Here is a 13,343-nt window from a genome sequence, read left to right on the forward strand (position 1 = left end):
ATAGAAAGACACAGATATATGTCTTTGCATGATTTCAGTAAAAACATGCTTTTTTATTACAATGTGATGCTATTCTGTTATTATAATAATCTTTTTTCCTGGGAAATGTATGACTCAGTATGTGTAAATACTCATCTCAGGGGTCTGCCCTTGTGGTGGCTTTGACCACCTGCAGATCTTCTCTCTGTGTTTGCGTGTGAATTGCATCAGAATTGTGAGTATAATAGATTCTCCCTTCTTTTGGCTTCCCTATTTATCTGGGTGCTTGCTAAATACGCTGGCTGACCACCTTATTAGCAACAAAAATGGGACTTGAGTCCCAGCAAGACTCTGGTGGAAGCTGGATGTCTCCCTGTTGACTGCAGTGGTGTTCAACCACTCCACCACTTCAGCAAGGGCTTTCTGTGCGTGTGAAGTGCGCATGGAGATGGAGAAAACACATTTGCAGTAACAGGCATCTTTTGAAATTTCCATTGAGAAATGCAGAAACAACAGCTTCTCTATTGGCTTGGACAGAGCATGGTTGTGGACTCTGGTTGCTTCAGTCCTGCAGACTGTGGAGAGCTTTTGATTACACTTAACTTCAGCACAGGCTAAGGGCACTCCACTGTCACTAGATAAACTCATTATATAATGCAGCTCTGTGCATGTGTCATGCTCTCTTGTTGGTTCCCCCATAAGACAGGTTCATGTACATGGAAATCTGATGGGTTTTCAGTGGCAGAGGCAGATTCCTGGCTAACCACACACTAGCATTTCTCTGGAGCCACAGCTTTCCCAGCGAGGCTACCACATGTTCACAGTCTGGGTCTGTCTCACCTCAAGCCCCAAGTGCTATGCCTAGGCCAAGGCACATGTGACCCCAACATGCTGGTCACCCCTACGTGGCATGAGTTCAAGCCTTAGTAAGAAAGTTTCCAAGAAGCAAAGAGAAAGGGAGAAGTTTGTGCAGCACGTTGTCATTGCCAGTGGTATTTTCCAGACTAACAGTAAACTTGGGTTGTTTACTGGATCCCAAACTTTCTTTGCATATATACAGGAAAACAGATGCTTCCCACTCCCGGGCCCCATGCCCAAGCAGGCTCCCTCAGCAACACAGGCAGGGGACAAAAAGTAGAGCAGCAGAGACATTGCTTCCTGCCTCTGTCTGCTTTGAGCTGGCGATAGAGCATTATCTATCCTGCACACTTCTCTGGCCTCCTTGCCAGGCTATCAGCTGGGCTCACAGCATGCAATTTGCTTTTCCTGCTCCGTAGGAACAGCTGCTGCCTCTGCTACCAAACAGGGAACAGAGGCCAGGGCTTGCAAGCACTTTGGCTCAAACAGGATGCATGGGGCAGGGATGAGAGAGATGGGAAGCAAGCCACATCTCCCAGAGCCTGAGCAGGTGGGTGCCCCAACTACTAGGTTGCCTTTCATCTTCCATCATTAAAGGCCTGGCATGGTCCACCCTATCTTCAGTAAGCCTCAGGTGCAGTCCTCCAATTGATTCATTTATGCCAGCATAAATTAAATGTCAGGCTCTTACAATGAATTAAAGAGGCAAAGGTGAAATAGACGACAAAAGCATGTACCTGGACACATACGTAACCATTTGACTTCAGGATGGCCACCTGTCAGTCTTTTGCCTCTTCTTCTGAAGCAGTGGTGCTGGTCCCTGCCTGTGCCAGGACTGTGATGTATCGTGCCCTTCTGTGGTCTGAAGAAGATCTTTCTTCAGCCTTCTGGCTGAAGACAGGGACACAGGCTGCTTGAGGACGTGATGCACTCACTGTTCCCCTCTCCTGTGACATTTCTTTATATAAGCAGATGAATAGCAAAACATATCAGTGTTCATTACTAATTTTGTTATTTATAGTGAGCTGCCACAAATGGAGACTGCAGCACCATTCTATCTTTAGGGCGTAGTGCCTGCCTGTCCGTCCAGACAATTGGTAATTAGCACAAGAACAAGTTGTTTATCTATTCTCAAACATAAATAAATAGGAGACCCACTTATCCATCAAAATTCAACTGCCTCCCTTTGCCAGATCTCCAGGTTAACTGCTTAATGAATAGAGCTCATTGCTTCGGGCACTTAAGCAGAGATAAAAGTGTCTTTATAGGAAATTAAATATGCAATAAAAAATAACCAGCTATATACTGAACAAATAGAATTTAGATCACAAGAACCATGAGCACAAGACAACATGAAGGGCACAGGGATGCCAAGCAGAGGTGTAGAATTGGACCAACCAGTACATAGGGGAAATGCGGTGCATATATCCTACTTACTCCTGACACGTGCACTTCCTACCAGTACAGCCACCCAGCTCTGAGCCGATCACTCCAAGTGACTCCTTGCATGAGTATGAAACTGCAGAAGAAGAGGCAGAGAGGGTACTTGCCGTTCTTCAAGTAAAATCAATCCCACATATGCTCTAAGATGACCCTGTATGCTATGGGTAGCAGGACCCTTCCCAATGGAAACACTACACAAGCCAAGGAGAACATATAACTCTTTCTATTTTTATTGCTGATTCCAATCCTTCTTTGTTTTTGGTTGTTTGGGTTTTTTTTATTCTGTACACACCAGTGAAGGTAGAGAAGAACAGGCTTTATGAATAGATGGACTCAGTGTGTTGCACCTGAGTGTTGCCCCCACTTCCTTCTCTCCTTGTTCCCCCACCCTCCTGTGGATGGGAGGAGTGCACTCACTATTAAGGCCAAAGCAGTCCATGTGGAGAAGAGCAAATAACCCTTTTCTTTCTCACTATTCAGGTGTATTCAGCATCTGAAAGTGTTCACTTACTCAAGCTTGCGAGTGCAACAGTGTTTTACGTGCATATGGACATACACAAATCCTTATGTACAGGGTGGGAAAACTGCTATATCACACAGCAGAAGTTGGTCAGATCTGAGGAATTCTGAGATCCTCAGATTCCTCAGACTCTGAGGAATTCTTCTATTTTCAATCATATGGGATCCAGTAAAGCGCTATTTGCTCACTGCCCTATCATCCAGGCAAACTTTATTTGGTCTTCTTATTATCCAGTTTACAGCATCCAGGAAGGAGGTAAAAACTAAATAAAAGAAAATTACTCCAAATACAGTGGCTGGGGGAAAAAAAAAAACTAATGAAAGGGTCCTTTTGTCTTTCAGTTCACAACTCCAAATTTTCCTGTAGTGGTCAAGCTGGGACATGCTCATGCTGGAATGGGGAAGGTAAGTAAAAGAAAAAAAAATTAAATATATATATATATATATATATATATATATATATATATATATATCTGGAAACAGATACATATGTGGCTCAGCATGCCTGTGATTACACATGGCATGTGACAAGACAGCTAAGGGGTTAAACCTCCTCACAATCTATCTGGGTCGCACTGGCTGTTCCTGTGGGAGAAAAGGCCTTTTTCCGCTGTCATGCACTTGGAGGCAGGCAGTGGGATTGGGTTGGAGGCTGTCTGGGATGCGGGAAGGGGGGTTGATGAAGTGTGGGGGAAAAGCTGGCCGGGCTGAAGTCGTTAGGCTTGTCTTTTCTACATTTTCTCTTCACCTGAAAGTGGTACTGTTGTTTATTCGAGTACCTGTAAAGTGCAGCTACACCCCATAGTACTCACAATGAGGAGCTGTGGCACTGGGCTTCTGGAGTGCATTATGATGACCTTATTCAAAAAATGGAGCCCTTCAGTTATTTTTTTCCTCCTTGCAAGGAAGAACAAGACCTTACAATGCAGAGTGGCTGGTTGCCTGCCAAGGAATCCTGAAAAACAGTTCACTACCCAGAACCTGTTTGTTTTTCCCAGGCTCTCTGGGATCTTTATTCCCCCAGTGAATTAGCAGCCCCTGTTTCTTGGGGTGACTGGGCTCCCCTTTCAGTGAGGCATCACCTGTATATTCCTGCTGCACTTGAGTTTTCTCTTTCTTGCATATATCTTTTCAAAAGGCATCCCCTATCTGTCTAAAACTTGGTTTGTTCAGAAGTACAAAATTGAGGTATCATCTCTGAATCCTAATGAGTGGTACATGAACTTCATAACTGATACGCCTGTTGCAGTGCCTCCCTAGAGCAGACAGACCTTCTCCTGGCCTCACAGTTTGCCTGAAAAATATATATAGTTACACCAAATTTAAACTTGGTACAGTTTGTTTGTTTGTGCTCTGGAAACAGAAGCCCTTTCTGGCTTGCTGGATTGCACATGGAGGATCTAATAATCTTTATTGCTCTGGTTGCAATGTTCCCCTGTCTGGATGGTAGCTGCTGGGGAGGAAGTGGGCACAGATCCCTGTGAGTTGGCTTTCAGCATCAAGGAACAAACATGTAAATAAGCAGGAAATGTTGGTTAATATATTGGTGCTGCCTATGTTAAGCAGGCAGAGGTGTCATTGACTAGGAGTGTGTGCAGACAGCCTAGAGGTGCTTGTAGGGAGCCACTAACTTGTCCCTAGGAAGGGTTTAATCAGCAAAAACCAACCAGGACAAACCAGGAGGAAAACCTCTCCCCTGAGACCCTTCAAGTCTGCATGTCTCTGACTGCTGTGCCATTTCACCTGTGATCAGGGCTCCATGTGTCTCGTGCACCAAGAATCCTTAGTGGCTACAGAAATGAGGGCACAATCAGAGAGAAGTACTCCAATCTTAACAGCATTTCCAGACAAAACTCTCAGCAGAACATTTAGCTGTTGTCTTCTACACCACACACCAGATCTTCTTCCACCTCATACTTTCCCTCCCTTTTTATTCTTTAATTATATTAATTATATTGATTTTTGCTGTCACAAGTTAAGGAGGAAGAGAGTTTCTATTCAGACTCCTGGCACAATTGTACTCAGAGGTACAAGGAGGGTATGTAGGAAGTCGTTCCAGATAAAGATAGGCTAACAGCCAGCATCTTAGAAGAAAGAGTTGGTCTGAAGCCAAGTTTACTTTAGTCCATTATGAAATTAGTGACTACTAGCAAAGTCTGGATGTGCATTTGGGCACAGAGTTTCGACACTGCTCTGTTCAGTAGATGGGGAAGGTACAGGAAGCAAGGGTTGTTGACCCTATGGTTTTAGTTTGGGCCCTTCTCTAGCCACAAGCAGCCTGAAGGAAAGTTGAGACTGATTAAATTTTCTCTGTTCAGTCTCACTGCATTTCATTGCACAGAGCAAAGAAAGAGAGAAAGAGAAAATAAAATAAAGAATAAATCAGTCAGCTTAAAACACAAGTAACAAGAATTTGTTTCACGCTTTTTTTGAAACAGTAAGGTTCAAGTCCAAGCAGGACTAACAAAAGAAACCACAGAAAACATCAGGAGAAATACAGAGAAACACAATTATGGGTATACCATTAAAGTAACACCTACAGATTAAAAAAATCAAACCTACAATAAAGTAATGCAGAAGAGGAAAGTTCCCAGGAGACATTATGGTGGTTTTAACCATCACATTGCAAAAGCAATAACCAGTGAGATTGGAGAGAGCTAAATTATTTTCTTGCACTGGTTTTCAGAAGTATAGATGATAGCAGCAAATAGCAGGTCTTTAGCTATAAAATATACATAATAGGAAAAGAGATAGGTTTTATTTTGGTTTGATGTGTGCAACAAAGTAAATATTAATAAGGCACCTGCATCAGGTCATGTTTTGTATAAAACCAGTGATTGGAGAAACAAAAGATAGAATAACCAATGTACTAGCCAAAGTACACATGTGAGTATTAAAATAGTACTTACTGCAACAAATTATGCCAAGATAGCGGGCCATGTATTTGCACCTGTAATTGGTGCTTCAAAGGATGTGAGCATTCAGTTTACAGTGTTATTACAACAGAAATTGTCAAGGAAGTAGTTATTTTTTGTTTTTGTTATTAGCGATAAAATCACATGTAATGGAAGGCACCAACATGTAGAAGAATGAGCAAAGATGGGAAGTCCAGGCACTGTTATTTTTTATTTGTCTGAGGCAGTGGCCAGGAGCCAGAAGAATTCTGGATGCAGAAAATGGCTCTTCCCCAAAGAGTTCCACCATCTGCTTTCAGGGAGATTTGTGTCATTTCACAGTTTTTCTTCAGTCTCTCTGTGTTACATACCAGAGGAATTATGATTACCTGACACCTATTGCTAATTCATGTTCATAACGTTCTTGGCAGTGTAAGTGCTGGATGTTTATTATTTTGCAATAATTGCTAGAAGGAGCATAATTATAATAGACTTTCATTTTCACATATTGTTTGTTTTGACATAATTTTCACAAAATTCACTGACCACTTTTTTTAATCAGAGGGCTGAACAAAGAATCCTCAAAGCTAAAATGAAAAATAACCACAGTAGGACTTGTACAAAATAGGCTCTATTGACTGCCTTCCACTTAAGGGTGTGTCACCACAACTGTCTTTAGCTTGGGAGAGGAGCAGCTATTATTCAGGATCAGAACCAAAAGGGGTGGCAGTATACCATTTGTGTAAGAAATGCTCTTGCCAAGTGATGTGTGCGTGTGAGGTGCACATGGAGATGGAGAAAACACATTTGCAGTAACAGGCATCTTTTGAAATTCCATTGAGAAATGCAGAAACAATGGCTTCTCTATTGACTTGAACAGAGACACCAGTAATAACCTTCACCCAGGAACAGATAATCTTCTAATCTAAAAACAGAACACATGCCCCTAAGCCACTCCCATGATCATCATTATCCTCCTTCCAAAATTTGGAATCAGTTCATATTTCCATGGCACTGGAAGATCATAACAAGTGCTCTCTGTGCTGCTGGCCCTGTGCAGTATCGATACAAATAAAATATTTGTAGAAATACTGCTTAGACAACTGTTTACAATGGAGTCACCAGAGAAGGACCTTTCTCATGTTGCACTTAAGCTGCCCAGACTCGCAGGATCAACAGTACTCAAGGAATCTTCCAGGAGAACCATGGATAGACACTGAGAGGAGATGTCTTTCCATGTGCAGAACAGAACTGCTGTTTACCCAGCAGCTCCTTAGAGGTCAAGGCATTTTTAAGCATTGTGCAGTTTGAGCCTACCTACCCCAGAAACAATTGGGAGTCTCTTTTGAATAGGGCAGCACTGCAGTGAGAAAGGAATAACACTTCTTCCTGACTCCGGATCTCATAATGCCAGAGCCCATGGAAAAGAATAAAGCTCTGAGTGTGTTAGTATTTGCCACTTGTGTGTTAACATGACCCTAAAGTGCCCTAGGAACAGAGCTCAGTACTGCAAATTCACTCAAAGAGCCTCTTCACCTCTTCCTGATCAGATAATGAGAAGGAAACAACTGCCAGATCTACAGAGGAAAACCAGTATCTGTTCATGTGACTTTACATATATTTATATCAATTTTATATGTATGTATATTTTGGTACTCTTACTTTATTTTTAGACCTCTCTAATTAGATCAGTTTAGGAGTCACTCCTGTCCCTTCCTGCCCCATAATTATGAAAACACCTTCCTAGTACAAATCCTGGCTCAGATGAATTTATGACATTGTAGAAGAAAAACTTGCTGTTCAGAATAATATGGTCAGAGTTATTTTCTCCCTTACTGGATGGGAAATACTTCTCTGCTTCTTTTTTTTCCCTGGTATAAATATAGAACAAACTAAACAGAGCCACTCTGTAATGTAAAAATACTGCAAGGTTTTTATCAGGAAGGACAGCTCGTCACCTTGTCTCTCTCGGTACTGGAAATAGAATGTTCCAAAAGTGAGAGCTTTGAAAATCCAGTGTGCTAAAGGGGAAAGGAAGGGAAAGGGCTGCCTCAGTTTGTCAAGGAACAAATATTTTCTTTTAGAGAAGACAAATAATGACTTGACATGTAACATTCATTCACAACAGAGCAGCCCAATTACTGCATTCCCACTGACTTATGAGTGAGGATGTTCCAAATGTCTTGAAAATAGAAAAAAAAAAATCTCCATTTCTTGCACATCAGTCTGAAAGCTTTTGCTGAACACAGGAAACAGTGACTGCCCAAGGCACCAAGGACCACAGCAGCCAAGACCTGGGCTCTCTATTAGGAAGGTTCAAAGCATTAAAGGCAGTAGATGGGGAACTTCAGTGTGAGGATCATAAGGAAATGCAGATGCCATTGTGACTTCACTGTTTTGGGGTGGGTCACAGTTAGGCCTAAACTGATTGTGTGTCAGTTGGATTGGGTAATTTCTGAGAAGAAGAGCATAATTTGGGGTAGAGGAAAGGAGCGATTCAGGAAACCATCTGCACAGAACTGTTTCTGAAGACCCACTATCCCAAGATGGTAGAGTCCCTAAAGAAAGGCTGAGAGCAGGTCGAGACGGACGAAAAATCACAAGCTTTGTGTGGCTGCACCAGTTCCTCTGGAGGAAAACACTCAGACCGTGCATTTTCACAAACTTCCGAAGACTCAGTTAAACACCATATTGCCAAGTCCAGCCCTGGCTCAGCCTTGGACACTCACCTTCCAGCTGAACCTGGCTCTAACCTCATTTTGGACACAGAAAGTGCTTCTGCAAGTTATCTCTAATGTGATGTGTGCCTAGCCTGTTGGGCAGAGTTCACCTCAAAAGCAGAGTTCACACTGGATGACGCTCAAGAAAGGCAAGGCTAGGGCAGTCCTAGCAGACTAAAATAATTCTGGCACTTTGGCTAACCGATTATTTTTTCATTTGGCCACATAATGAAAGCAAAAGGGGACTGCAAAGCAAGACCTTGCAGTACTTAGACTAAGGATAAGGGAGGAGAGCTGGAGCCCTGGGACCCTGGTGTCCAGGAACATCCGGCATGTAAAAGAGGCAGCAGATTAGGGAACTGTGAGACAGAGGAAGCCGAAGTTTCTACCCAGACAGATCGTTCACTAAAGGAACCTGTGTTCACACAGATCTGAGGTGTGGCTCAGACTGCCCAGGAAATTGGCACAGTGGGGTTTTAACTCTGCCAGAACCAACCCAAAATTCTGCCTTGCAAGAAAGGTCTCAAAACAAGGTCTGAAACAGGGATGGAGCAGAATATTTCTTCATAACCTGCCCCTTGGACTGCTCTCCAGCCAAAGACAGAAAGATCAGTGCTTCTTGGGCAGGCTGAGGATGGCAACAGGTACCAGATGCAGGTCATGTGGTGGCATCAGGCTCTGAGGTGCCACCACAGGGCAAAGGTAGTGTGTGAGCGTGTCTCCAGCAAACCAGCCAGACTCCCCTTTCAACAGGGAGCATGCTAGGGCATCACTGGTGCCTGGGTTAGAGAAAAGAGCCAGAAGGGAAGGAGGAGCTTTCTTACTCAGAAAAGGCATTTGTCAACACACTGGCCCAAACCCTTCTTAACAGGTCACTAAAATGCTACAGCAAACAGCAACTTATGACTTCAGAATGAGTCTATTGCTGCTTAAACAGCCAGCACAGCTAAGCAAACAGCCTGCCAAGGCAGGGGCTGTGTTTCTATTCACTGTTTGCACTCCTTTATGCAGTTAATGGGATATAGCATTTATCCTAAGAAGATTGCAAAATAAAAGAGAGAGAGGGGGAAAATGGCTTCCTGTTGGTTTCTTTTCAACTCATTTTATCAGTTTCATGTATTGGCCAACCTGCCATTTTAGAAGACAGATTTGTCTCATGTTTGGTAAATTGGTAACTTTGCACTAGATTGATTTTTAATAGTACCTTCTTAAATAATGCCCTCTGGTGTCACGCTACAGCTGCCTTGGCTTTGGTTATGTCTGGGATTTTTTCTTCTGTTAGGAAAATGGATATCTTATTGACATCTAAAAGTGTTACAAAGCAGGAGGAAATGAATTATACAAAATTTAAAAGTAGAAAGCTAATAAAAGGGGGGACTCAATAGATAAGGCAGGAAAATAAATCTAATTTGGCTGTAACTTGAGTGCTTCCTGTTTATGAAGTAATAACTGTACCCTGGGATAAACCAGCATTAACCCAGAACACGGCTGTTGTTTTGTCAAATTTGGCTGGCTTTAACAATTAACAAATGGTGGCTCAGATTTCAGCTTTGGTGTGGTGATTATTTTGATGCCTGGTGGGAAATAAGGCTGTGATCCCCTACAAGGGGACTTCTGTGAGTTGCTTTTTCTGAAAAGTCCATGGGAAGTACTCTGACACAGACCGGGGAAGATGCCAGAGCTGTTTCCTGAGGACTGTGCTGTGATGTAGCACTGTGGGAGTCATCTTTATTTTTCATTTCTTACTTTGTGTCCTTGGTGAGTCCCCCCCTCTTTATTAACCCAGCCAAAAGTCCTCAGGCCCATTAACGAGAACATTTTCAATTGCTTTCCTTCTTTCCCACTAGGGAAGGGGTGGTGGAGGAGGAGGAAGACATGGACCCTTCCTTTCCAGACATGCTGTATTTTTGTGAAAATATCACATTTAACAAGATGAGCTCCTTTCTAGCAATATAATATGGTCTAATTCTAGTCCAGAGGGGGGATATGCATCTTTTCCTCTGCTCTGGGTCAAATGTTTCTGGGCTGAGGATGCAAACATTTCAGTTTGGGCCCAAAGACATCTCTTGCACAAGCACAGCACTTTGTTTCAAATCCTACAAACATCCTTCTTCCAAGCAGGTCATTATATAATGACTTCTGTACTTTCTCACTCCCAAAAGGGTCCAGGAGAATATGTTGTAACACCGTGTCAGTGTCGCTTGCTGTTGCAGTCCCTCCTGTGATCATCTCATCTGGGATCTTGCTTGATGTCATTCAGCCTAGGGCAGCTCTTATCAGTGCAATAAAAATACACAGCTCCAACACAGCCTGCATTGTTTTGTCTGATATTTTGCAAGTCCAGGCTCCGGGTTCCCTATCCCATTCTCCCTGCTGCCTCCAGGGCATTCCTACCACCTCACCCTGCCCTGCATATCCCCATTCAGAAAGAAAGGGAAACAACACAGCCTGGAGCAGGGCTGCTCCTCCTAGGTGCTATGTAATGGTTGCCTTTACATATCCCCTTTATATTTGTTATTTCCTCTTTTTTTTTTTTTTTTTTTTTTTTTTTTTTTTGTACCTTCCCACAGATGACTGTCATTGTCCTCTGCTCCTTTCCTCAGCAGTTCCTGGATGGTGAGAGCACAGCCCTCACCACAGGAAAAGGGAGAAGGACGAGGGGTATTTGCTGGTCAGTAATAAGAGAAGCAAAGATGAGTTCTTTTTCCTATTCAGGCATCTAGAAATGGTCACGGGTAAAACTGGTTGCACTTTTCACCTTCCCCACAACTGTTCGGTTTTTTGAAAGCTTTTCTGCAACAGGATGTGGCCAAATCTTTGTATGTGCTCTATGTGTAAGCTGGCACTTACACAAAACAATCTAAACAGAGTAAAACAGGTCAGCAACAAGCTTGTTCCTTGTTCCTGAGTGAAGATGTCTCCCACCCTCCCATGGCTGAAAGCAGATACATAAAACCACTTGTTTGTTCTTTGCAAAGAAGAACCAAATACCATTGCATGTCCTTCCTTTAGCTGGCTCCACGGAGTCTGGCATCACTCTCATTTAACACACAGTGACACAGCTGGAAAGCTCTTCTGGAGAAGAGACCCATGGATTGTCACCCGTCAGTGCACACTTAGCAAAGCAGGGTTGCAACCCCAGCTGTGGTCTCAAAGCATCTCCAAAAGACAAAGTGAGGGTAATAACATAAAGAAAGTCATTCACTTGCTCATCCGTTTCATACAGTTGCGGTCTTTTTTCCACAAATTAATCCACCCTCCCTGCAAATGTCCATCCCTAAGGAACAAGACTCGTACAGGTTTCTGTGATGCACCAAACCTGTGTTTGCCACTAAAGGCCATGGTTAAAGACACGAGTGAGGTGAAGTTGTCCACTGTATTCTTGTTACCTGCTTGTTCAGTTGCTTTCCCAAATCAATGAGCTTTTGTAGAGGTTTGAGTATATCATTAGAACTTCAACTGTTTTGGTCATCCCTCATTTCACTTTCTTTTTAATTAAGATTCAGAGCATTTCCCATAACTTAATACAGATCTGTGAAAAGCCATCTCCTCAGAAAAACTGTAGCTCATAGGTCTCAACTGCTCATTTGTTTCCAAGTGAGACTCAAGTCTAACACTCAACCTACTGTCCTACCCACATGCCCATTGCCCCACACTCACACAAGTCTCCTCAAGAGTCAAAAACTCCCGAGACATCCTTTTCCTTCAGGGTTTATGTCCAGTCAAGAAACCTACATTCCTCAAAGAAAGTTTGGAGTGGGTTAATGGGAAATGCCAGGGAACTGAAGGCTAGAGGTGACAGACAACGAGCTCTCATGTTGATTTCCTGGAATTGGTTTGTATTTCCTGACCACCCAAAATACTCTGTTTTCATCCATCCCAACATGGGAAACAGCAGTTGCAAAGTTTGAATGAAGTAATACCTCTTAAGAGATTGAATATTTTTCTGAAGCATCCTAAAAACAAAGAGCATTAGCAAGAGTCACTTGGGCAAAGGTCTAGCTGCCTCTCTGGTGCCAGGATTACCAGGGCTGGTGCATGAGGAAGGAGAATGGGATGGATTTGGTCTGGGTTGGTTTGCTCTGGGAAGCTTCTCTCTTTGAATCACAGAAGCCTTGCTCTGTCCTCAGCTGTGTCTGTATGGGGTTTAACTGTGCTATTTATAATAAACATTGTGCTATTCAGGTGCAGAGATGACTTCTACTCACAAAGTATTCATGTTCTTTTGCTCTTGTCTCTTTTTCACTGGATTTTGATAATCAAGGTCAAAGTTGAGAACCAGCACGACTTCCGGGACATGGCCAACATAGTAGCCATGGCAAAAACTTATGCCACCACCGAGCCATTCATTGACTCCAAATATGACATCCGAATCCAGAAAATTGGCAGCAACTACAAGGCTTACATGTGAGTGCATGGCTACGCCAGAGTGAGACGGGGAGGAGACAGTGCTATGGATATGATTGAGTCGGTGTCTGCTCTGGGCAGGAGTAGGTAGCTGACTTAATTTCCTTGAAGAATAACCCTGCTGTTTTCCTCTCACCTCTGAGCCCAGATCCCTCATCCACCAATCATCTTCTCTATTAGTCACTGTCAGGTCATTGTTTCTGGAATGTAAATCTCTGTCTGTCTCTTTCTGAGATTCAGTTAGTTCCCACTATAATGACTGTGCTTGGCCATCATCTCTCCATCCTGTTATTGAAGGGCTCATTTTTTCCAGCAAAATCCTCCAGCTCCAAGTACCCTCTAGTGTGAACTGAACCCACCCACTTTCCACCTGGAGAAAAAAATAAAAAAGATTGAACTAGCTGCAACTCCTGGAGTCCTACATACAGTGTCCAGGCCATAGCAGCACCCCATCTTTCAGCCCACAGCAGCACTCTATCCTCTCCCCAGCTGTAGATCACAGCACCACATCACACGAGGGGCA

The 13,343-nt window shown here is 43.2% G+C and overlaps 1 protein-coding gene and 1 long non-coding RNA gene across 5 annotated transcripts in view; one reads left to right on the forward strand and one right to left on the reverse strand.

Moving 5' to 3' along the window:
• The window catches only part of LOC119708584, a 52,901-nt gene extending 49,766 nt beyond the window's left edge, over positions 1-3,135 (reverse strand). The window contains exon 1 of the long non-coding RNA XR_005259123.1: positions 1,575-3,135. This is a non-coding gene — a long non-coding RNA (uncharacterized LOC119708584). The remainder of the gene's footprint in view (positions 1-1,574) is intronic.
• SYN3 (synapsin III) overlaps positions 1-13,343 on the forward strand; it is a 245,530-nt gene that overhangs the window by 204,729 nt on the left and 27,458 nt on the right. For all 4 annotated transcript variants that reach the window (XM_038155135.1, XM_038155134.1, XM_038155133.1 and 1 more), the window contains 2 exons: positions 3,142-3,204; positions 12,678-12,820. In XM_038155135.1, the coding sequence (XP_038011063.1) occupies positions 3,142-3,204; positions 12,678-12,820 (206 nt within the window). The remainder of the gene's footprint in view (positions 1-3,141; positions 3,205-12,677; positions 12,821-13,343) is intronic.

The sequence above is a fragment of the Motacilla alba genome, chromosome 1A, assembly GCF_015832195.1.
Source record: "Motacilla alba alba isolate MOTALB_02 chromosome 1A, Motacilla_alba_V1.0_pri, whole genome shotgun sequence".
Lineage (NCBI taxonomy): Eukaryota > Metazoa > Chordata > Aves > Passeriformes > Motacillidae > Motacilla > Motacilla alba.